The sequence below is a fragment of the Myotis nattereri genome (genome assembly GCF_964212035.1).
Source record: "Myotis nattereri genome assembly, chromosome: 3".
Lineage (NCBI taxonomy): Eukaryota > Metazoa > Chordata > Mammalia > Chiroptera > Vespertilionidae > Myotis > Myotis nattereri.
The window spans coordinates 114,197,751-114,223,906 of NC_138077.1; the positions used below are offsets into that span (position 1 = coordinate 114,197,751).

General features: G+C 39.1%; 2 protein-coding genes across 3 annotated transcripts in view; one reads left to right on the forward strand and one right to left on the reverse strand.

Moving 5' to 3' along the window:
* XRN1 (5'-3' exoribonuclease 1) overlaps positions 1–26,156 on the forward strand; it is a 196,022-nt gene that overhangs the window by 72,917 nt on the left and 96,949 nt on the right. For both annotated transcript variants that reach the window (XM_081086155.1, XM_081086156.1), the window contains exons 16-19: positions 16,612–16,781; positions 18,024–18,144; positions 18,241–18,339; positions 21,093–21,196. In XM_081086155.1, coding sequence (XP_080942281.1) covers positions 16,612–16,781; positions 18,024–18,144; positions 18,241–18,339; positions 21,093–21,196 — 494 coding nt within the window. The remainder of the gene's footprint in view (positions 1–16,611; positions 16,782–18,023; positions 18,145–18,240; positions 18,340–21,092; positions 21,197–26,156) is intronic.
* On the reverse strand, positions 5,575–6,225 carry LOC308515652 (COMM domain-containing protein 2-like; the record flags this gene model as incomplete). Its single annotated transcript, XM_081086157.1, has 1 exon — positions 5,575–6,225. The coding sequence occupies one exon, from the start codon at positions 6,223–6,225 to the stop codon at positions 5,626–5,628; it is 600 nt and encodes a 199-aa protein (XP_080942283.1). The 3' UTR covers positions 5,575–5,625.

The following is a 26,156-nucleotide window of genomic DNA, read 5'->3' on the forward strand; positions in this document are numbered from 1 at the left end:
CCCCAACCCCCTGATCAGCCCTGCTCTGTGGGTGATAGAGGGCGGCGCCCCAACCCCCCCCCCTCACCCCCCCGACGGGCCCTGCTCTGTGTATGATGGGGTAGAGCCATAACCTCTCCATCGGCCCTGCCCTGAGTGTGACCGTGGCAGCGCCCCAACCCCCTGATCGGCTCTGCTCTGTGGGTGATAGAGGGCGGTGCCCCAACCCCCTGATCCTCCCTGCTCTGTGTGTGACAGGGGAGTGCCCCAACTCCCCTATAGGCCCTACCTTGTTAGTGAGAGGGGGGAGCTCCCCAACCCCCTGATTGACCCTGCTCTGTGCGTGACAGGGGGTGGCGCCGCAACCTACCCATCGACCCTGCCTTGAGTGTGACGGGGTGGTGCCCCAACCCCCCCAATTGGCCCTACCCTGAGCGTGACTGAGGGTGGCATCACAACCTCCCAATCTGCCCTGCTCTGTGCATGACAGGAGGCGGCGCCCCAACTCCCCAATCGGCCCTGCTCTGAGCCCGATCAGGGGCTGCACCTAGGGATTGGGCCTGCCCTCTGCCACCCGGTAGCAGGCCTAAGCCAGCAGGTCGTTATCTCCCGAGGGGTCCCAGACTGCGAGAGGGCACAGGCCGGGCTGAGGGAAACCCCCCCCCCCCAGTGCACCAATTTTTGTGCCACGGGCCTCTAGTATATATATTTGAATTCTTTATTGTTTAAACTATTACATATACTATTGCATATGTCTCCTTTTTCCCCGATTGACTTCTTCCTGACTACTCCCACCCTCCAGCACATGCCCTCACCCCTCTGTTGTCTGTGTCCATTGGTTATGCTTGTATGCATGCATACAGGTCCTATGGTTAATCTCTTACTCCCCCACTCCCTTCCCCTACCTTCTTTCTGAAGTTTGACGGCCTGTTCCATACTTCCCTGACTTTGGATCTATTTTTGTTCATCGTTTATTTTGTTCATTATATTCCACAAATGATCTCACTCATCTTTCTCTGACTGGATTATTTTGCTTAGCATAATGCTCTCCATGTCCATCCATGCTGTTGCCAATATAAGAGTTCTTTCTTTTTTACAGAAGCCTAGTAATCCATTGTGTAGATGTACCACAGTTTTCTAATCCACTCATCTGCTCATGGGCACTTAGGCTGTTTCCAAATCTTAGCTTTTGTAAATTGTGCTGCTATGAACACAGGGGTGCATGTCCTTTATGATTGGTGTGTCTGATTTCTTGGAATGTATTCCTAGAAGTGGGATTACTGGGTCAAATGTGAGTTTCATTTTTAATTTTTTTGAGGAAACTCCATACTGTTTTCCACAGTGGCTGCACCAGTCTGCATTCCCACCAGCAGTCATTTGTTGATTTGTTGATGATAGCCATTCTGACAGGTGTGAGATGGTATCTCATTCTCATTTTGATTTGCATCTCTCTGATGATTAGTGACTTTGACTATGTTTTCATATGTCTGTTGGCTGTCTGTATGTCCACTTTTGAAAAGTGTCTTATTTAAGTCGTTTGCCCATTTTTTGATTGGATTGTTTATCATCAATTTGTTAACTTGTATGAGTTCCCTATAAATGTTGGAGATGAAACCCTTATCGGATATAACATTGGCAAATATGTTCTCTCATGCAGTGTTGTTTTGTTGATAGTTGTTGTGTGTTTTTTTGCTGTGCAGAGCTTTTTATTTTGATGTTGTCCCATTTGCTTATTTTCTCCTTAGTTTCCATTGTCCTAGGAGCTGTATTGGTAAAAATATTGCTATGACATATGTCTGCTATTTTGCTGCCTATGGAGTCTTGTAGGATTTTTATGGTTTACCATCTTACCTTCAAGTCCTTTATCCATTTTGAGTTTATTTTTGTATATGGTGTAAGTTGGTGGTCTAGTTTCATTTTTTTGCATGTATCTGTCCTATTTTCCCAACACCAATTATTGAAGAGACTGTCTTGACTCCATTGTATGCTCTTGCATCCTTTGTCAAATATTAATTCAGCATAATGGCTTGGGTTAGTTTCTGTTCCATTGATCTATATGTCTGTTCTTGTGCCAGTACCAGGCAGTTTTGAGGACACTGGCTTTGTAATATAGCTTGATATCTGATATTGTGACCCCCTCCAACTTTGTTCTTCATTCTCAAGATTGCTGCAGCTATTCGGGGTCTTATTTTATTCCATACTAGAGGCCCGAGGCATAAAATTTGTACACTCCGCTGGAGGATCCTTCAGTCCATCCTGTGCCCTCTATCAGTCCGGGAGCCCTCAGGGGAATAGGCCCAAGGGGAGCGGGCCTAAGCCATCAGTCAGACATTCTTAGCGCTGCCATGGAGGTGGGAGAGGCTTCCACCACCGGTGCTGTGTTCACCAACTGTGAGTCCATCTTCTGGCTGAGCGGCGCTCCCCCTGTAGGAGCACACTGACCACCAGGGGCCAGCTCCTGTGTTGAGTGTCTGCCCCATGGTGGTCAGTGCGCATCACAGCGACTGGTCTTTCTGCCGTTTGGTCGTTTTCCATATTAGTCATTTATTATATAGGATGAATTTTTGGAGAGTTTGTTGTAGGTCTGTGAAATATGCTGTTGGTATTTTAATGGGGATTGCATTAATCTATAACTTGCTTAGGGTAGTATGGACATTTAATGCTGTTGATTCTACCAATCTATGAACAAGGTATATTCTTCCATTTGTGCCGGGAGCCGGTCCATCCTTGCTGTTTCAAAGGACCTGGCATATATGGCATACTGTTCTTAATATGTTTGCTCCCCTTAGCGCTGTGTGTTTTAACCAAGGTCACCTCTCCAAGAAAGGTTGTTTCCCCAGGTAGGAATTTTTCCCTGAAGTCAGGGAGGGGATGCCTCTCCTAGAAAGGTTGTTTCCCCAGGTAGGAATTTTTCCCTGAAGTCAGGGAGGAGATGAAACTCCTTAACTAAGTGCCAGGCGGGTAGTTAATCACTTCAACTACAAACAATCATGCTTAAGCTACATAATCTTTACTCCCTGGAATGGAAATAAGAAACGCCCTAACCTTTGGAATAGAGATTGATAGGATTGGAATCAACTGGTATAAATACAGTTGAAACAAGACAACAGCAGACAGAACTTAGGAGACAGAGAAAGAGAGAGAGAGAGAACCTAGGCACAGAACCTACACAGAACATTCACTAGAGACAGAAGAACTTCGCTGGAGAGAACATGGCAAAAGATCCTGGACTGAACCTGACTACAGAAATTGGCAAGAGAACCTGACTAGAACCTGGTGACTGAACCTGGCTGGAGAACCTGGACAGAACCTGGCTGGAGAACCTAGCGAGGGAACATGGCTACAGAACCTGGCTGGAGAACCTGGAGAACCTGGCTGGAGAACCTTGCAAGAGACCATGGACACAGAACCTGGCTGGAGATCCTAAGCAGAACCCCTCTGGAGATCCAGACCAGAACTTGGCTGGAGATCCTGGCTAGGCTGCTGATCAACTGAACGCTGTCTCCATGTCATTCCTTCTTCGCCGACTCCATCTACGCCTTTGGGAACCCCTGGACCTGCTGGGGTTGGACCCCGGCACATTTGTTTATATCTTTCTCTCCCTTTTTTTTTTCAGTCCCTGTAGTTTGCCGAGTACAGGTCTTTTTCCTCTTTAGTGATGTTTATTCCTAGATGTCTTACCCTTTTGGTGCAATGGTAAATGGGATTGTTTGATTTGTTTCTCTTTCTGTGAATTCATTATTGGTGTATAAAACAGCCATAGCCATAGTTTGTTTGGCTCAGTGGATAGAGCATTGGCCTGCGGACTGAAGGGTCCCAGGTTTGAATCCAGTCAAGGGCATATTTCTGGGTTGTGGGCTCAATCCATGGTAGAGGGTGTAAAGGAGGTAGACGATCAATGATTGTCTCTCATCATTGATGTTTCTATCTCTCCCTCTCTCTTCCTTTCTGAAATCAATAAAAAAAATTTTTTTTAAAGCTATAGATTTCTGGGTGTTAATTTTGTATTCTGCTACATTGCTGAATTCATTATTAAATCTAGTATTTTTTTGATGGGGTCTTTGTGGTTTTGTATGTATAATATCATGTCATCTGCGAATAATGACAGTTTTGCTTCTTTTTTTCCAATTTAGATACCTTTTATTTCTTCTTCTTGTCTAATCGCTATGGCTAACACTTCCAGTACTCTGTTGAACAGGAGTGATGAGAGTGGGCATCCCTGTCTTGTTTCTGTTCTTAGGGGAAATGGTTTTAATTTTAGCCCATTGAGTATGATGTTGGCTGTAGGTTTGTCATATAAGGCTTTTTTTATGTTGAGGTATGATCCCTCTGTTCCGACTGTGCTGAGAGTTTTTATCAAGAAAATGTGTTGGATTTTGTCAAATGCTTTTTCTACATCAATTGATAGGATTATGTAATTTTTATCTCTTAATTTGTTTATGGGATGTATCACATTTGTTGTTTTGCAGATAATGTACCATCCTTCCATAAATCCCAATTGGTCATGGTATGATCTTCCTAATAGGATGCTGGATCAGATTTCCTAAGATTTTTTGGAAGATTTTAGCATCTATGTTCATCAGAGATATTAGTCTGTAATTCTCTTTCTTTGTAGTGCCTTTATCTGGTTTTGCGATTAGGGTAATGCTGGCTTCATAGAAAGAGCTTGGAAGTATTCCTTCCTCTTGAATTTTTTGGAATAGTCTGAGGAGGATAGGTTTTAGTTCTTCTTTGAATGTTTAGTTATACGCTCCCTTGTGAAGCCTTCTGCTCAGAGCTTTTGTTTGCTGGAAGTTTTTCAATTACTACTTCAATTTCCTCCATAGTTATCCTATTCAGATTTTTTTTTGCCTTCTTTATATTTTATTTAAACAAAAATATAAAAAGTGGCTGTAATTTTTAGCCGGATAATTAAAAATCAATTATATTACTCCTGCAAGCATTGTTTATAAATGTAAATGACAACATGTATCTTAGGCACTTTGGGTACTCGGGCAAAAAGTAGTCCTTGATAAAATGTAATATATATGATTGCACAAATTTGATTACTAAATACTTAAGCTAATTAGCCATGACAATTCAAACTTAAGCAATACGCAAAGAAAAATGCATGAACTGCTTAAGCTATAGAGCATCTAAAAAAATTCATATTTATTTCCACCTATTTTGTGGCTATTAACATCCATGAGTTGCTTTTAAAGTTCAAAAACACTGAACTGTCTAGAAACATTCTGAATAGCAACAGTATAGTAATAGTAATACTGCGAATTTTATTTTCAAATTTTGGTCAATAAGGAAGAAAATAATAAAGTTAAGTAGTCAAAAGAAGTACTAAGTATAATCATTCATATATACAGATAATATGAACAGTATAGATTCACTTTCAGCTGATTCAATCCTATTTACATATTTAAAATAGAAAATACATCCTAATTTGTCAAGAAGCTGACCACATTTAGCACCAGGAAAGAAACTTTATGTCAGCTTGTGAACATGACTTCAGATCTTGTCATAGGAAAAAAAAACTTTCATAGAATCTATATGTATTATCACTATCAATTAAGTAAAAAAAACAGTTTTTAAACGTAATTGCTGCACATCATTAATTCACAAGCAATTAAAAGGAAATAAAACTTAAAACCGGGACTACTTGATACTGTGCACAACTCTCCTACAGTGGTTTGTTTTCATTTCCTCCAATGCTTGTTCCAGTTGCTGAACCAAGTGCATCAGGGTAGCTGGATCTGTCTGCAGAACTTTGGTGTTGCGATCTCCATTCTGATTAAGGTGTAATTTTATAGTCACTGATGGTTTTATCTGTTGCCTGAGGCTTCTGCTTGCAAGTTGTACATCTAGTCGCCATTCAAGGCTGTGGTAACTGGGGAGGTCTGGTGCCAGTTCACTCAGAATAGTTCTGATCTCCTTTCTGTTATCCAGATAAAGCTGAAGCAACAATTTGTTCAATACTTCTGAGAATCCCAGAACAAAAACAGAGTCTTGGAAATCCAGTTCGGAAATCATGAGCTTTGAGCTTTCAGTGAGCAGGTATATTAATCCTTCCACGCCATGCTGGACAGTGTCACTACTCACATTGAGTTTTCTGGCGGTGCCCTCGTAGATCTTGGGGTTCGCGCCTTGACTCAGGAACTCCACCACAATCCGCCCAAACTCGGCGACGACCGAGCTGTTCACTCGCGGCAGAAAGGCCAGGTGCTCCTTGTGCTCCTCGGACAGGTCCAGCAGCATCTTCCCTTCCCTATTCAGATTTTTTGATTATTCCTGATTAAGAGCTGGGGTCTTACTCAGTATCTACAAGAGTTCAGGAATCTGGAAAAGGGGCTGTGCATCAGTGGATTAAAGAGACTAGACAAGAAATGTGAATTTGGAAGGCATTTTTGAGGGCCAGACGGAAACTTAGTTCTAGTGACTAAGCTTCTGGAATCTCCTCACCCAGGGCTTTTTATTTACACATTTTGCCCTCTAGCAAAGCTGATATACATATCAAAGGTAAGGCCTGGTAAACAATAAAAAAATTATCAGGTTGGGGGAACTGCCTTCAGCTGTTCCAGCAGCAGGTCATGTCATTCAGATATTCAACCCTGCTGAAGGTGTCCATCAACCTTTTAATGGACCTCCTGCCTTTATTATGTTAACTACTGTTCCTAGCCTCCAGAAATTGAGTTTTTGGAAAGTCATATTTTTCTACGAATATGTCCATTTCTTCTATATTGACCAGTTTGTTGGAATAGAGTTGTTCATAGTATTTTTTTACAATCCTTCTTCTTTCTGTGGGGTCTGTTGTTATTTCGCCTCTTTCATTTCTGATTTTGTTTATTTGGGTCCTCTCTCTCTGCTTCTTGGTGAGCCTGGCTAGAGGTTCATCAATCTTGTTTATCCTTTCAAAGTACCAGCTCTTGGTTTTATTGATCTTTTGTATTGTTTTTTTTGGTCTCTCGGTTATTATTGATAGGTGCCTGTTTGTAGCCATTTTGATCTTTGTTATTTCCTTCTTTCTGCTCACTCTGGGCTTTTCTTGTTGCTCTCTTTCTAATTCTTTAAGTTGCAGGGTTATATAATTTATTACCACCTTTTTCTTGTTCATTGAAGTAGGCCCCTACTGCTACGAACTTCCCTCTCAGGACTGCTTTTACTGTGTCCCATAGATTTTAGATTGTTGTGCTTTCATTTTCATTTGTTTCCGGGATGTTTTTATTTCTTCTTTGATCTCTTTGGTAACCCATTCATTGTTTTATACATTCTGTTTAGCCTCTAAGTGTTTGGATTTGTTTTATTGTTTTTATTGTAGTTTATTTCTAATATTATGCCATTGTGATCTGAGAAGATGCTTGATACGATTTCAATCTTCTTGAATTTGTCTCTGTCCCAATATGTGGTCTATCTTTGAAAATGTCCCATGTGTACTTGAAAAGAATGTATATGCCGTATCTTTGGGGTAAAATGTTCTGAAGATGTTAATTAAGTCCATCTGATCTAGTGAGTTGTTTAGAACTGATGTACCCAGTGATGTCAATGAGAATTATAGTCCCCTACTATGATTGTATTGCTCTCAATCTCTTCCGTGATATGATCCAGAAGGGGTTTTTTTGTATTTGGGTGCTCCTACATTGAGTGCGTATATGTTTACCTGAGTTATATACTCTTCTCCCCCCACTCCCCCCCCCCCACCCCCACTGGTCATTGGTGATTTATTTATTTTCTCTGTCAAGAAAAACTATTTTAAATATCATAATGTTACATGCAATAAACACCAATTATTCAAGAAAAATGAACTTACATATAATAATATTACATGCAATAAACATTAATATTTCAAGAATAAAAGGATTTTAAGTATAATAATATTACCAAAACTAACATAGTATGATATCACAAAAATTGTAGGAAATATTAGAAATCTGCAAATAACATGATTACTTCTATTGTATTCTAGAATATTTTTCCCCCCTCTGGCTCTATTTTTGTTAATCAGTTTATGTTGTTCATTATATTCCACAAATGCGTGAGATTGTATGATATTTATCTTTCTCTGACTTGTTTATTTTTGCTTAGCATGATGCTTTTAAAGTCTATTTTGTCAGATATGAGTATTGCTGCTCCAGCTTTTTTTTCTTTTTCATTTGCATGGAAAATTTTTTTCCATCCCTTCACTTTCATCATGTGTGTGTCTTTGTTTTGAGGTGGGTCTCTTGGAGACATCATATAGTTGGGTCATGGTTTTATATCCATTCAGCTACTCTACACCTTTTTATTGGAGCCTTTAATCCATTTACATTTAGGATTATTATTGAGAGGTACTTATTTATAGACATTTTAATTCTGTATGGCTAGGTTTCTCTCTCTGTTTCTTCTTCTCAGCAATCCCTTTAGCATTTCTTGTAATTCTGGCTTGGTGGTGATGAATTCCTTTAGCCTTTTTTTGTCCGGGAAGCTCTTTATTTGACTCTAGTTTGAATGATAACCATGCTGGATATAGTAATCTTGGTCTTAGATCCTTGCTTTCCATTACCTTGAGTACTTCATGCCATCCCTTCTGGCCTGTAGAGTTTCTGATGAGAAATCAGGTATCAGCCTTATGGGAATTCCTTTGTAGGTAACAGTTTTCTTTTCTCTTGCTGCCTTTAAGATTCTCTCTTTGTCTTTCATTTTTGGCATTTTAATTATGGTGTGTCTGGGCGTGGGCCTGTTTGGGTTCTTCTTCTTTGGGATTCTCTGTTCCTCCTGAACTTGTGTGACTTTTTACTTTACCAGGTTTGGGAAGTTTTCTACCATTATTTCTTCAACCACCTTCTCTATTCCTCTCTTTCTGCTTCTTCTGGCGCATCTACTATTCTAATATTGTTACATTTCACATTGTCCCACAGCTCCCTTAGTCTGTCCTCCTTTTTTTAATTGTTTTTTTTCTTTTTCGTTCTCTAATTGAGTGATATTTTCAACTCTGTCTTCTAATTCACTGATTCCATCCTCAGCTTCCCCCAATCTGCTGTGTGTCCTTCCAATGTGTTCTTTATTTGTATTATGTCATTCTTTTTCTCAGACTGTTCTTTTTTCATAGTTACCATATCTTTTTTCATACTGTTGAGCATTTTTACCATCATTACTCTGAACTCCGTTTCAGATAAATTTCTTATCTCTGCTTCATTATCACTTCTTCTGGAGAATTCTCTAGTTCTTTCATTTGGGAGTTTCTTTGTTTCCACATTTTGGTTGTTTGGGTTTGTGACTATGTATTAGGTAGAACCTCTACACCTCTCAGTCTCTAGTGCAGGACAGTGTTAAAGGCTGTTTCTGACTAATTGGATCTGGCAAAGACTCAAAGCCTCCAGAAACCACCTCTGTCTAGAGACTAATAGAATTCCAACTTGAATTGCCCCCAGACAATCATCCTCAGGTATGGCAAGAGTTTATTTCAACATGGTGGGGCGGTTGCTTCTGCCTGGAGGCTAATTGTTACTTTTAATCTCTTAAGACAGCGGTTCTCAACCTGTGGGTTGCGACCCCTTTGGCGGTCGAATGACCCTTTCACAGGGCTTGCCTAAGACCATCCTGCATATCAGATATTTACAATATGATTCATAACCGTAGTAACATTACAGTTATGAAGTATCAACAAAAATAATTTTATGGTTGGGTCACAACATGAGGAACTGTGTTTAAAGGGCCAGAAGTTTGAGAACCACTGTCTTAAGAGGCCTCAGGGCAAGGTGTTTTCCAATAGGGTGTGTCGACTGTCTTCCCCCCAGGAAATGCAGATGTCTATGTAGGAAAGATGACCTCTGCTGCGTGAGGGAATGACTCAGCCCAGGAAACTTGGGGTGTCTGCTTTCTGAGCTCTATCTCCTGAGTCCCCAGTCTTGGGTTCTGCTCTCACAGCTCAAGTACACTTCACCCTCCCTCTGCCAGAGCATAAGGTGGGTGGCTCCACAGTGACTTTTTGTGCGTTGGTCCTTTAAGAGGGTGTCCAAGCTTTCAGCTGCCACTCCCTGGAAGACAGCACCCCACCACTTTTCAGAGCTAAATGTTATGTGTGTACCCTTCTCAGTTTGGTGCTCTCTGCTGGGGAGTCCAGCTTTGGGATTAAATCCTAGAGTTACCAGTGGCACCCCCCCCCACAGCTGATATATCTCTCCAAGATTCAGTTGCTGTCTATGGGAGCCCGGACAACCCTTTCATGCCTCTGTCCCTCCTACCAATCTCTATGAGGTCTCCACCTTTGGTCCTTGAGTATCAGGGTTCTCTCCTATGAGTTTTCCATTGATTATTCAGGAAGCCTTTCCATATTTCACTTGTAATTCCAGCTTGTTCTTTATTAATTTTTATTGCAGAGAGGAAGAAAGAAATAGAAACATCAATGATGAGAGAAAATCATTCTGATTTTTTTTTAAATATATTTTATTGATTTTTTTTTTTTTTACAGAGAGAAAGGCAGAGAGACAGAGAGTCAGAAACATCGATGAGAGAGAAACATCGATCAGCTGCCTCCTGCACATCTCCCACTGGGGATATGCCTGCAACCCAGGTACATGCCCTTGACCGGAATCGAACCTGGGACCCTTCAGTCCGTAGGCCGACGCTCTATCCACTGAGCCAAACCGGTTTCGGCACATTCTGATTTTTATACTTTTGTTGTATCGATCCCTTTAGTATTATGAAGTGGTCTCTTGTTACGGCGTTCGCTTTAAGGTCTATTTTGTTGGATATAAGTATTGCTACCCCAGCTTTTTTTTTTTTTTTTTTTCGATTACATTTGCCTGAAAAATATTTTTCCATCCCTTCACTTTCAGCCTATGTGAGTCCCTTGCTCTGAGGTGTGTCTCTTGTACACAGCATATATATGGGTCATGTTTTTTTACCCAGTCAGCCACACAATGTCTTTTGATTGGCACATTTAATCCATTTATATTTAAGGTTATAATTGATAGGTACTTGTTTGTAGCCATTTTTGTTCTTTATGCGTGTGTTCCTCTTCCCTTTCTATTTCTTCTTTTTAGAACAGTCCCTTTAGCATTTCTTGCATTTCTGGCTTGGTAGTGATAAACTCACTTAGCCTCTTTTTGTCTGTGAAGCTCCTGATTTCCCCTTCAATTTTGAATAATATCCTTGCTGGGTAGAGTATTCTTGGATTCAGTCCCTTGCTTTGCATCACTTTGTATAGTTCATTCATTCCCTTCTGGCCTGATGTGTTTCTGTTGAGAAGTGATTTAATAATCTAATGGGAGATCCTTTGTAGGTAACTCTCTGTCTCCCTCTTGCAGCTTTTAAGATTCTTTGTTGTTAATGTTTGCCATGTATTACTGTATGGCTTGGTGTGGGTCTTTTGGGGTTCAACTTATTTGGGACTCTGCCTATGTGACTTTTTTCTTCCCCAAATCAGGGAAATTTTCTGTCATTTCTTCAAGTAGGTTTTCTTATCCTTGCTCCTCTTCTTGTCCTTCTGACACCTCTTTTATACGTATGTTACTTCATTTCATGTTGTCCTAAAGCTCCCTTGGGCTCTCCTCCTGCTTTCTATTTTTTTCTCCAATTGCTGTCCAGTTTGATTGTGTTTCTCTGCCTTATCTTCTCACTAATTTGGTCCTCCTCTTCTTCTAGTCTTTTTTTGGAACCTTTCATTGATTTTTTTATTTATTTTAGTTATATTGTTTTTTTCTTTCCTCTTGATTCTTACATAAGTTATTGATTTTTCTCATCCAGCCAGTTGAGGAATTTTATGGCCCTTGCTCTGAATTTTTTTTCTGAAATAATTCATGCCTCTGTTTCATTTAGTTTCTTTTCGATTCCTCCTTTTCTTTCCTTGGTGGTGGTTTCTTTGTCTCCACATTTTTGCTTTCTCTTTCTGGCCATGGGCATTCTGCTTGGAGTTTGAGAGGTTGAATACCCTATCCAGGCAATTTTCTGGAAATAGTAGACCAGAGATTGGGTCTTCCTTGAGTCTCACGCCTTTATTGTCTCTCCACTGAGTTATATCCCCTTCTCCAACGTATCTGGTTCCTCAGTTGTCTGCTTCATATTATTGGGGTGTTGGGAGTTCATTTACAGTTCCTCTGGGTGCTATTCCCTGTGAGGACCCAGAGCCCTCTGGCATCTAATGTGCTGCCCCGGTACACCTGGTCCCTCTGGCAGAGCATTTGCAGCGCAGTCCTGTGGCCTCTGGCTGGGCACACTGGGTTGGTCCAGGTCACCCCTGCAGGACTGCGGGGTTGAAGCAGGTGCAGGTTGCTCTGGGTCGCACAGTCAGATTTCCTCTCTGGCGTGAGTGGGGCACAAGCTGGGTTACTCCAGGTTGCCCCAGCAGAAAGACTTTGGCCTCGGGGTGGAGCATGTGCAGATTGCTCTGGGTCACACAGTCCTCTCTTTCTTGTAGCCTGGAGTGAGACATGTGCTAGGTTGCTCAAGTTCACCCCTCCTCAGAGTGGAGCGGGGGCAGGTTGCCCACGTGGCTCAGTCCGCACTCTCTTGTCTCCTGAAGTGAGGTGCGAGTTGGGTTGCTCTGGATGGCAGGACTGTCCAGGGGGCCGGTGTGGACCAGGCACAGGTTGCTCTGGGTCACACAGTCAGAGCTCCCATGTGGTCCTCAGTAAGGTGTGTACTATGTTGCTCTGGCTCACCCCTTCAGGTTTGGGTTGAAGTGGGCACCTGTAAGCAATCCTGTCTAGGGCTTTTGTTTGTTGGGAGTTTTTTATTATTATTATTGTTTTAGTTTCACTAGTTCTAATCTGTCTATTCAGATTCTCTGATTCTTTCTGATTTGTTTTGGAAGATTTTATGTTTTTAGGAATGTAACCATTTTGTCCACATTGTCCAATTTGTTGGCATATAGTTGCTTATAATAGTTTCCTATGATACTTTGTATTTCTTTGGTGTCAGTTGTTATTTATCCTCTTTCATATCTGATTTTATTTATTTTTTCTTGTTTAGTCTGATTAAAGGTTTGTCAGTTTTATCTATCATTTCCAAGAGTATGCTCTTGGTTCCATTGATCTTTTGTATTGTTTTATTAGACACTATTTTGCTTATTTCTGCTCTTATCTTTAATATTTACTTCCAGCTCACTTTGAACTTTGTTGTGGTTCTTTTTCCAGTTTCTTTAAGTGTAAAGTTAGGTTATTTTTTAGAGATTTACATGTTACTTATGGTAGGCCAGTAATGCTATGAATTTCTGTCTTATGCCTGCTATTCTTGTGTCCCACAGATTTGGATTGTTTTGTTCTCATTTTCATTTGTTTCAAGGTATCTTTTGATTTCTTCCTTGATTTAATTTTTTGCCCATTTATTATTAAGTAACATTATTTAGCCTCCATGTCTTTGTTTTTCAGTTTTCTTGTAATTGATTTCAAGTTTCATAGAATTATGGTCACAGAAGATGCTCAATATGCTTTCAGTCTTCTTAAAATTCTTGAGACTTGTTCTGTGTCATAACATGTGGTGTATCCTAGAAAAGGTTCCATGGGCCCTTGAAAAGAATGTATATCTGCAACTTTGGTGTGGAATGCTCTGAAGATATCAATTAAATCCATCTGATCTTGTGTGTCATTTAAGGCTGCAGTCTCCTTGTTGATTTTCTGTTTGGAAGATCTGTCCAGTGAGGTCAGTTGGGTGTTAAAATCTGCTACTGTATTACTATCTGTAACTGTATTTCTATCAATCTCATCCTTTATTTCCATCAGGATTTGCTTTCCATATTTATTTTTGTTTTTTCTGGGTTTTTTTTGTTTTGTTTTGTTTTGCTTTCCATATTTAGATGCTTATATGTTGGGTGTATAAATGTTTACACGGGTTATATCCTCTTTTTGGATTGCTTCTTTTATCATTATGTAGTGTCCTTCTTTTCCTCTTAATATAACCTTGGTTTTAAAGTCTATTTTGTCACATGTAAGTATTGCTACCCCAGCTTTTTATTCCTTTCCATATGCATGAAATATCATTTTCCATCTCTTTATTTTTAGTGCTTATATGTTTCATTCTGAGGTGGGTCTCTTAAAGACAGCATATACATGAGTCTTGCTTTCTTACCCATTTAGCCACCTCCGTCTTTTGATTAGAGCATTTAAGCCATTTACATTTAAAGTGGTTATTGATATGTATATATTTATTGCCATTTTATTTTTTAACTATGTTCTGTTTCCTCCTCCTCCTCCTCCTCCTCCTCCTCCTCTTCCTCCTCCTTCTCTTCTTCTCCTTTGTGTCTTCCTCCTCTTTCTTCTTCCTTCCTCCTCTTCCTCTCTCCTTCATCTTGGTAACAGACTCCTTTCACTTTTTCTTGTCTGGGAAGCTCTTTATTTCTCCTTTAATTTTTAATAATAGCCTTGCTGGGAAAAGTAGCGTTGGTTGTCCTTGCTTTCCATTATTTTGAGTGTTTTATGCCAATCTCTTCTGGCCTGAAATGTTTCTGTTGAGAAATCTGCCAACATTCTTATGGAAGCTCCCTTATAGGTAATGTCAAGTGCTGTCTGTCACTAGCCTTGGGCAACCTGTTTGGAACTATCAGAAATCCACAGCTTGTGGTTCCCCCTGCTGGGCCTGGGCACATGTGAAAAGAACCAAGATGCACACCAAGGACTGCTTTTACTAGCCCTGGTCCCAGGAGCAGGTTAACAAACGTCTCAAAGCACTCAGAAATCTGCCTCTCCTGTGGATTCTCAGTCACTTAAAGAGCCTCTGACTACACTCCTCTGCAGGGATAAGCTCCATAGGGTCATAGGGTGGGGTGAGAGGGATTCCAACGTGGTGGGGAGGCATCAACTGCGTCCCCCCAGACTGATGCTGCATAGAAGTGCATGCTCTTCCTATGAAAGATGACTTCCACCAGTATTGGGGAATGACTCAGCGTAAGGATCCTGGTGACTGTCCTCTCAGCTCTCCCCCCAGAGCCACCAACCTTAGACTCTCTTCATGCAGCTCTAGTCTGCCCTGCCCTCCCTGTGCTGGAACCCAGGGCCAGTGGCTGCACACAAAATTTTGTGTTTTGGCCCTTTAAGAATGTGCCTGCATTTTCAGCCATCTCTCCCTGGCAGACAGCAAGCTGCTGCTTTTCACAGCTAGATGTTAATGTGGGCACCTTTCTCAGTTCTGGTGCTCTAGGCTGAGGAGCCCAGTTTGGGATTTAGACTCCATACTTCTCATGGGGAATCCCCTGCAGCTGAGATATCCATCTGGAACTTCAGCTGCTGCCAGTGGGAGCCAGGCCAGCCCTTCAAAACCTCTGCACTTCCTACCAGTTTCTATGTGGTCCCATTTTACATCCTTAGTTATACGGTTTCTCTTCAGCAAGTCTTCAGTTGGTTATTCAGGATGGTTTTTTTCTATACTTTAGTTGTAATTCCATTTTGGTCCTGGAAAGAGCTGAGTGTAGGTTCCATCTAATCCACCAGCATATTGTATCGCTGTGGTATATTTTTATGTGTGCTTGCCCTTTGCATTTTTTATTTTATTTTTAGAGCTCTTTGTATATTAGCACTCTTCTTTCCCAGATGTGGCATTTGTTTCTTGATTTGTGCATGGCACCTTCTGTCACATTTTTTTATTTAAAAATGTCTTTTCCTTTAAAACTGTTTTAGTTTATCACTCCAAATTACCAATACTCCTAGATTTTCTTCTAATACTTATATTGTTTTATTACTCTGCTTTTTTTTGTTACTCTGATTTCTTGGCATATGGTATGAAGTTGGGAAATGTATATGCTTTTTTTTCTTTACAGCTAGATAGCTAGTTATGACAACACCACTTAAATATTTGAATACTATGTTTTTGACACAAATTTCTGTGTCTTTTTTTTAACTCTTCTGTTCTTCTGGTCTTTGGTTCTCTTGTGGTATCACTACTAAAATGTTTTGATTACAGTAGCTTTATAAAAAATTATAAGATCCAGCCCTGACCGGTTTGGCTCAGTGGATAGAGTGTCAGCCTCCTGACTGAAGGATCTCAGGTTCGATTCCAGTCAAGGGCATGTACCTTGGTTGTGGGCACATCCCCAATGGGAGGTGTGCAGGAGGCAGCTGATCGATGTTTCTCTCTCATCGATGTTTCTAGCTCTCTATCCCTCTCCCTTCCTCTCTGTAAAATATCAATAAAATGTATTTTTAAAAAATTATAAGATCTGGTAAGCATGTCCCCAATTACTTTTGCAATGCACACATTCATTCTTTCATATGGACATTCACATCATTTTGTCTGTTAAAAATATTTTAAACCATTGTAATTCTGATTGGAATTACGTTAAATATAAGATAATTTGTTAATATAAACATTTCTGTACCATTGCAGAATTGTAAAGTAAGATAGTAATGCTTTATGATAAATAATAATAATCATGATAAATTCACGTTTAAAATTTGATTGTCTGCTTATCCACATTTTGTGACTATTGTTGGAGTAATAGGTCAGAGGAATTTGCAGAGGCAAGCAATATTCTATCATTATCAATCAAGTCCTTTGGCAGTGGATAAATAGTATATTAGTTTTTCCTGTAATGAAATGGAAAATAATTCCATTAATTAAGGTTTTTGTTTTTCACACACAAAAATAATTATGTATACAAGTGAAAAGATTTATTCTATATGTTGAAATTACAAAAATTTTATGCTTTTAACCTTTCTCTTCAATCTTTACATTCAGAAGCGATTGTTGGAAGCCATGGAGACATGTAATCACTCCCTCAAAAAAGAGGAGAGGAAAAGAAACCAACATAGTGAGTGCTTAATGTGCTGGTATGATAGAGACACAGAGTTCACCTATCCCTCTCCATGGCCAGAGAAATTCCCTGCCATAGAACAATGTCGTACAAGGTAATATTACTTGGTAATTTTCAAAAACTGTCAAGAGTCCCTACCTCATACCAAAAGAAAAAATTTTTGAATATCTATTTGGAGAATTAAAAAATCATTTATAACAGTTATAGTAAATTTATAATGAATTACACCAACTTATATCAAGGACCATAGCATCTCTCTCTCACACACAATTGTTTATATTGTTCTCTGCTTTCATCAGATGCTGCTTCTTTCTCTCCATCTTCTTGTGGTTTTAAGTATTTTCCTCCTGAGTGTATATCTGTATTATTCCTCAAAAAGATGTGTGAATTTTTGTTTCTATTTCCAGTGTCTGGTCCCAGCATTATTTGACATGCTATAACTGTTGCCCAGCCACCCAATTAGAAAGACGAAAAAACGAAAGGAGCTTCTCTATTTCTTGCCTCAAACCCACCTCTTCTTTATCTTCCTCATTAAAATGTATTCCCTTTTTTTCTCTTCTCTCTTCTTCTCTGCAAATAATGTATTCAGGTGGTAGTTGAGTTGCAAAGAAAGTGAACATCTCTCAGTTAATATTTTTTTCTTTTAATCCTCACCCAAGGATCCTTTTCATTGATTTTTAGAGAGAGTGGGAGAGAGAGGGAAAGACAGACAGAAATGTGGATGTGAGAGAAACACATGGATTGGTTGCCTCCCTGACCAGGGCCCAGGCCGGGGAGAAGCCTGCAACCAAGGTATGTGTCCCTGACTGGAATCGAACCCGGAACCCTTCTGTCCGCAGGCTGACACTCTGTCCACTGAGCCACACTGGCTAGGTCAAGATTTTTTTCCTTTTTTAAAGCAAAGAGAAAGATGAACTGACATTATAAAACATTTACACTCTGGGTTTTGGAAGATGGAGGATATGGAGATGTATAATATACTTAATACATCCATTTATTTTTAAAATTAATTATATATGCATAGCTTTGTTTTTATATAGTTTGTTTATATATGTAGTTTATGTGTGTGTGTGTGTGTGTGTGTGTGTGTGTATATAGTTTGGTTTTAAATGAGTGGGGAAAACTTCCATTAAGTAACCTACAAGCATGTCTGGATCAATAACAACAGAGAATGTGAGTTGTCCTGCTCTATATTTTCTTTGTTTGTAGGAATGAATTGTAGTTGCCTTATTTAAAAGCAAGGATGACTCTTGCACAATATTCAAGGGAATGCTGAAGAGCTGTGATTGCTTATAATGTATGAGTTTTAAATTAAATGCCTTGATTTATTTTTTAGGTATAAAGTAATATCATTAGATGCTTGGCATGTAGACATAAGCAAGAACAAAATAACCAGGGTTGACCAGAAGGCATTATATTTCTGTGGATTTCCTACTCTGAAACACATCAAACACAAAGTCAGTGGCTATTTAGTTCAGAATTTTTTTTTAGTTTATTAAATATTAAGTGATTATGGAGAAAGTTAAAATTCAATTTCCTGAACTTTTTTAAAGTTTTTTTTGAAGAAAAGCGGAGTTCAAGTATTCCAGCAGAGCAGTCGTGGAGAAAACATGATGTTGGAAATCTTAGTGAATGCAGAATCAGATGAACTTGTAAGTATGTTCTTTATTATATATTTATTGGGTGTTTATCATGCATAAAACTGTCCTAACTGTAACATGTTTACAAGAGGTCTGATATAGTTTCTCCAAAAGTTCACAGTAAATAAAGATAAAGTAAACAAACATTTACACAAATAAAAGGACTTGTATAATTGTTACATAAAGAGAAAAATATGCTCCAGGAACTTTGAAAAAGAAGATGAGCTGTGTGAACTAAGTGTAGACCTGTAGATGAGAATAGGCTTGAACGGGGTGCTAAGAAAAAGATCATCACAATGAGGAGAAAAGGAAGGGAAAGGAATTTTAGTTGAAAGGAATAACAAGACCTGGGAATTGCCATCCAATGTAAATTTGCGTGTGATGCATTATCTTATTCTTTTTAACCTTTTTGTGTGTCTGGAATTTTTCTTAATACTTCTTCTTTTTTTTAGAATAAGTATGATATATTTAAGGAGAAGGAACAGATAAACCTGACTGAAGTAGAGGACTTGTGTTGGGAAATAGTGGAAGATAAGGTTGAAAACAGATTGAGCCAGATTATGGAGGACCTTGAATACCAGGCTCTGGAGTTTAGACTTCTTTTAATCAGTGTTATCTTGAAATTGGTATTTCCTTAAAGGTTAATTTGGTGGCAGTATAATAGACTAAATTGCACAAGAGAGAAATGGAAGAAAATGGAAAAGCCTGCAAGTTCAGCGATTGTGGTTATAGAAGCATTAGGCAACAAGGACATAAACTGTGGAAGTTGTAATAGATCTAGATCAGCAATTTTTATCTCACAGCTCACCAAAAAATATATTTTCTGCCCATCTGACAAGAAAAATAGGTATAACTTTGATTTATTCACCCCAGATAGCTATTGCTCTATTGGCTGTCATTTTTTAATTTGACAATCTAAGGGAAAAGAGGTCAGTGCCTCTTACTAAATAGTCAAGTACTGCATGTTTTAAAAGTTCTTGTGACATACCGGTTAAAAATCGCTGGTCTTAGATGAACAAGACTAAATAAAATTGACATTTGATCAGTTGTTTAAATCTGGAAGTTGAAAAGAGGAAGAAAATGTTAAACGTAACTCTTAGGATCCATGCTAATTAACTAGAAAATAATTGCTGTTTATTGGAATAAAAAAGTTAAAATGGGAGAGTCCCTGATTTGAAGGGATTCATGATAAGTAATGATGGAATTTTAAGGTGGTGCTGTGACTTGTAACTACAGCTGCCCTACCAGCCTTTCTCAAAGAGATCCACAGAGATTTTAAGCCCTAATGCCCTAAATCATCCAGTTGCATATACTGGATTAAACTTATCTTCTGCATTTAGAAGGGTGCTTTTTACATACTATTCTTGGGAAAATTGAGAAAATAGTCTGATTGTTTATAATATTCTGTATTTGAGATGAAAAACCTCCATTGAGAAAGGGTGCTTACTAGTATACACAGTTTAATATCCGGAACTAGAGCTTAGAGGGTAGATAGGTATATACAGTCATCAGCAAGGAAGTGCTGGCTGAGGCCTGGGGCTCATTTTCCTGAGGAAAAACAATTCTGGGGATTCTAGGTCTCAGCATCAAGAAATACTCACAGTTATAAAGAGTGGAAAAGGAATAGTAAAAGTGACATAGTTTTCAGAGAGGTAAAAGAGAATGATTCCCAAGTTAGTAGTATCACAGTAGCATGAAGTGGATGCTGCATGTGGTTCAAGAATAAAAAAAAAAACTAAAACCAAGTCTGAATTTGTCCTTTAGGCATCATTTTTGGCCTTTGATAATTCCATTCTTATAGATTGGTGGAGGCTGAAGTATAATTCCTAAGGATTAGTCTGGGGCCGCATACTAGTAGATGGAAAGTAGAGGTAGCAAGCAGCCATTAAGCCCGTGGTTAAGAAGTTTATCATTAAAAGAAGGCTAAGTACAAGACTAGGTAGAGAAGAGGCAGTTCATCAAGCAGAATTCAAACAGAAGAGAAATAGGGCTAATGGAGAAAGGAGGTAGGTATTAAAAGTACTGTGAAGGGGCCCGGCCGGTGTTGTTCAGTGGTTGGGCAGCTAGAGTTGTTACTTTGTTATATCAACCACAAAGTGAAAAGAAATCAGAATTCTTAGGTTCTGTTTTATACTGTCTGGCTATTTGATGTGAAAAAATGAATAATCATAGCCCTTTTCTAGACATTTCTGTTTTTTGGGTTTTTTTTCGTTTTCAGTAAGAAAAATAAGCAAGATGATCGTGAAAATAATGGAATCATAGAATTTTACAACTAGGTGGGATTTTGTAAAGCCACTAGTTCAACTCATTAATTTTACAAATTAAAAAACTTAAGTTGAAATGTAAAAAGGGACATCCACTCAGCTAGTTAGCAGCAAAACTAAAAACTTAAGTTTCTTGCTGAACATTGTTTCTGCTTATGTTGACTATTATTATGGACAGTAATACATTGTGGATCAGCACTCTTTTATTTTACTGAAACTTATTTTCTCACCAAATAATTTCATTTAGGATTAGAATCAGTGGGCTGCTCTACTAAGTAACTGCCACTGCTATTGAGTAAGTGAGTAGGAAGCAAGCTTCCTAGTGTCCTGATGTATATACTGCAGAAAAGTACTTTATGTTGGTCATATCTGTTTTAATTATTATTTTATAGATTTTAAATGCACAGTTATAAACACAAGCCATTTTTAAATTAATATTTCTTCTTTATAATGTTCTCCTGGACCTGACATATAAATGAACTTCTCTGCTTTTACTTTAAGAGTGTAGAAAATGTAGCTTCATTGGTGCTTGGAAAGTCTGTCTTTGTTAATTGGCCTCATCTTGAAGAAGCTAGAGTTGTTGGTATATCCGATGGAGAAACCAAGTAAGATTTGCTTTATAATTCTTTTTAAATTTATATTTGCTTTACTACTTAATGGCTTTTATTGGTACATTTTTAGCTGATAGAAATATTGATATATTTATACTCTATAGTAAAAATGAAATCACACCACTTGAAGTTTAACCACTATTGCAGTTTATTGTGCATTCCTTGAGATATTTTATATGCATTTATTATTTTTTCCCTTTTGCCTTCTTTTCCTTTTAATAGCTTGGAAGTTCTATAGTTTAATTCTTTTCTACCAGTTACCATTATATTATTTATGAAATAATTTCTCTTTTTTTAAAATAAATATTGTTCAGATTATTACAGTTGTTTCTCTTTTTCCCCCCCCATAGCTCCCCTCCACCCGGTTCCCACCCCACCCCATGCCCTTACCCCCCCCCCCCCCCCCCACTGTCCTCGTCCATAGGTGTAACATTTTTTTTTAAATATGTTTTTATTGATTTCAAAAAGGAACGGAGAGGGAGAGATAGAAACATCAATGATGAGAGAGAATCATTGATCGGTTGCCTCCTGCACGCCGCCAGCTGGGGATCGAGCCCGCAACCCAGGCATGTGCCCTTGACTGGAATCGAACCTGGGACCCTTCAGTCCACAGTCCAACGCTCTATCCACTGAGCCAAACTAACTAGGGCATAGGTGTAACATTTTTGTCCAATCTCTTCCCGCACCCCCCACACCCCCTTCCCCCCAAGAGTTGTCAGTCCACTTCTTTCTATGCCCCTGATTCTATTATATTCATCAGTTTATTCTGTTCATCACATTTTTTATTCACTTCATTTTTAAGTTCACTTGTTGATAGATATGTATTTGTTGTCACTTTGTTGTTCATAATTTTTATCTTTACTTTTTTTCCATCTTCCTCTTCTTAACGAATACCTTTCAGCATTTCATATAATACTGATTTGGCGGTGATGAACTCCTTTTGCTTTTTCTTAGCTGTGAAGCTCTTTATCTGACCTTCCATTCTAAATGATAGCTTTGCTGGGTAGAGTAATCTTGGTTGTAGGTTCTTGGTATTCATCACTTTGAATATTTCTTGCCACTCCCTTCTAACCTGCATAGTTTCTGTTGAGAAATCAGCTGACAGTCGTATGGGTACTCCCTTGTAGGTAACTAACTGTTTTTCTCTTGCTGCTTTTAAGATTCTCTCTTTGCCATTTTAATTATGATGTGTCTTGGTGTGGTCCTCTTTGGATTCCTCTTGTTTGGGGTTCTCTGCACTTCCTGGACTTGAAAGTGTATTTCTTTCACCAGGTAGGGGAAGTTTTCTCTCATGATTTCTTCAAATAGGTTTTCAATATCTTGGTCTCTCTCTTCTTCTGGCACCCCCATAATTCATATGTTGGTACGCTTGAAGTTGTCCCAGGGGTTCCTTATACTATCTTCAGATTTTTGGATTCTTTTTTCTGTTTGCTCTTCTGGTTGGGTGTTTTTTGCTTCTTCATATTTCAAATCTTTGCCTTGATTCTTGGGATCCTCTAGTCTGCTGTTGGATCTCTGTAAATTATTCTTTATTTAGTCAGTGTATGCTTAATTTCTGATTGGTCCTTTTTCATATCCTTGAGTGTCTCACTAAATTTCTCAGAGGTTTCTAGAAGATTCTTGAGTAACCTTGTAACTGTGGTTTTGAACTCTATAGTTTTGAACTCCAGTAGTTTGCTTTCCTCTATTTCTTTCATTTGTGACATTTTTCTTTGTCTCCGCATTTTGGCTGCTTCCCTGTGTTGATAGAGTGGCCTTGTGTGTTAGGTGTCCTATAGGGTCCAGTTGCTCAACCTCCCCAATTACCTAAGGGGGACACTCTTGGTGCACCCCTTTGTGGGCTGTGTGCACAGTCCTGTTGTAGTTAAGTCTTGATTGCTCTTGGTATCACTGGGAGGAATTGACCTCCAGGCCAATTGGCTGTGAGGACCAGCTGTGTCTACAATGGGAAAACTGCTGTTCTGGAGACACCCTTATGGGGCAGGAATTGCTTCATTGGGGCTTTGGTACTCACTGAGTCTGCCCCTTGAGTGTGTCATGTATGGATGTGAAGAGTTGTAATCTGGTGTGGTTTCACACTGACCACTGGGTATACTGGCTCTTGGATCTCCAAGGAGGTGCAAAGTCAGCCGCTGCCTGAGGCCACCCAGCAGGAGCTACAGAGAGATCTGCAGATTTTTCCTCTTTGTACTGGGTTTAGAAATGCCCAGATGAGGCCCGGCTGTGAAGCAATGCAGGCTGCTGCTGCCAGGGCTTGGTCCTTCTTTTGGAAGCTTTGGAGCTCTCTGACCCAGTGCAGTTTGTTAGGTTTTAGGTTGCAAAAGGACAGGCCATTCATATGCAAAAGCCGCTGCACACAGCTTGGGTGGGTTTGTAAATTGGGTGGGGTGGGGTTTCAGGGACTCACCAGGGCAGAGCAAACAGTAATGGCTGCCAGTCAGCCCTGTCCTGGAGAGGTCTCTGCGTCTCTGCATCCCGTTCCCCCGTGCAGGAACAATGATCGCTGCAAACACCTCTGAGAGAAAGCCGCCTTTGCATTCCAGCCCGATGCCAGACAGTCCAATTTCTCCCTGTATGATTCTGGGTCCCAAAGTCTTACCTGGAAGTGGAGTTGAGAGCAATTTGGAGCTTGTATCTCCTTCCCAGTTGAAGAAAACCACAGCGCTCCCAGTTGCCAGCCCATTTTGCGCGCCCCTCCACAATTCCTACCAGTCTCAATGTGCTTTTTTCTTTCTTTCTAATTGTAGAACTTCCACTGGGGCAGCCTTCCCGTAGTTCTGGATGCTATTTTTTTTGTCTTTTAGTTGTAGTTTTGATGTGGTTGTGAGAGGCAGCAAGTACAGGTGTTTACTTATGCCGCCATCTTGGTTGTCTCCGAAATATATTTCTCTTGATGACAAGAATGAGTAGCATATATAGGGTGTCTCCCCAAAATATATATGCACATCAAATGATTATAAAGTCAGTGTTCATTAACATACCGTAATGAAAAATTTAAAAGTATCTACAGAAATGAATAATTTTTTTGTCAATGCCTGTTTTCAAACTAGATGTTGTAGTCCAGGCACTGCTGATAATGCGAAACAATGTAATTGAAAATATCAAGAATCATTTTGTTTGGTTTTTGTGTGCCCTCAATTCATCAACTGTTGCGGGTTTTATACTTTAAACATTATCTTCTATGCATCCCCATAGAAAAGTCTAGTGGATAATTTTTTTGTTGTTCAATACTTTTAATACCTATCTCCTTTTTCCACTAGCCCTATTTCTCTTCTGTTTGAATTTTTGCTTGATGAGCTGCCTCTTCTCTACCTACAGTTTTGTATGTAGCCTTCTTTTAAATGATAAACTTCTTAACCACGGGCTTAATGGCTGCTACCTCTATGTTCCATCCACCTTCATCTGGCTTCACCCATTATTTCAAATCAGTTAAAGCTGAAAAAGAGTGAAAATTAAGTGAGTTATTAGCTGTTAAAGTGTGTCCCCCCCCAAAATATTCAAAGTTTAGTCTGGCTGAAAAGAAAGAAACATCAGTTGAGCTATCAGCTGTTAAAGTGTGTATACATGTTTTTGGGATACCCTGTATATAACCTTACCTTTACCATGCCCCTCCCAGATTTCTTTTAAATAATAATTTTTTTTAAAAAAACTATTTTCTAGCTGTAACCGGTTTGGCTCAGTGGATAGAGCGTCGGCCTGCGGACTGAAGGGGTCCCAGGTTCGATTCCGGTCAGGGGCATGTACCTTAGTTGCGGGCACATCCCCAGTGGGGCGTATGCGGGAGGCAGCTGATTGATGTTTTTCTTTCATCAATGTTTCTAGCTCTCTATACCTCTTCCTTCCTCTCTGTAAAAAAAATCGATAAAATATATTAAAAAAACACCTATTTTCTTTTTTAAAAACAATTTTTTAAAATTTTATTCAAGTTCACAATCATTTTGTCAGTGATTATTTAGACCAGTTATTCTTTGTCATCTCTGTCTTTATTTCATGTAAACTTGGTCTGATTTCTTGTTCTTTTATTTTCATATAATTTTCTAAAGTAACTTTTTTTCCAGAGAAAATGAGGGGATCTTATGTTTTCTAAGTTATTACATGATCAAATGCTCTTTTTTGTTTTCCTCCCACATAGGTTTAGAATTATAGAGGCCCAGTTGTTTTTATTCAGATCTGTACAAACATAACTTAATTATGTTCTATCATGTAATTTTCTTGATGAGAATTCAGTGCCTGTATGAATTTTTCCTTTGTGGGTATTTGCTTTTTTGTATAAAATTGTGAGGGTTCTTTTTTAATTATCAGAATTCAGTCCCTCTGCCTTCTGGATGAAATGTATTTTATCAGTTTTTTATTTTATGGATCATGCTTTTGGTCTAAGAACTCTTCACCTAGCCCTAGGTACCTGAGATTTTTCTCCTATACTTCAAAAAGTTTTATAATTTTTTTATATTTTTACTCCTTTTACATTTAAACCCATGATCTATTGTGAGTTAATTTTTGTAAAAATATAAGGTTTACATCAAAGTTCATACATTTGCCTATGAATACTCAATTGCTTCAGCACCATTGGTTGAAAGGGATATTTCCCTCATAAGATTGTTTTTACACCCTTGTCAAAAACAGTTTAGCACCTTGTGATTTTACTCATACATGGAATCTTAAAAACAAAATTTAAAAAAAAAAATAGATTCAGAGAACAAACTGATGGTTGCCAGAGTAAGGAGGAGGTTGGAGAACTGGTTGAAAAGGGTGAAGAGATTAAGAAATACAAATTGATAGTTACAAAATAGTCACGGGGTTATAAAGTAGAGTATAGGAACTATAGTCAGTTATATTGTAAGAACTATGTTTGGTGCCAGGTGGGTACTAGACTTAATAGGGGGAATCACTTTGTAAGTTATATAAATGTCTAACAACTATGCTGTTCTGTTCACCTGAAAGTAAGATAAAATAA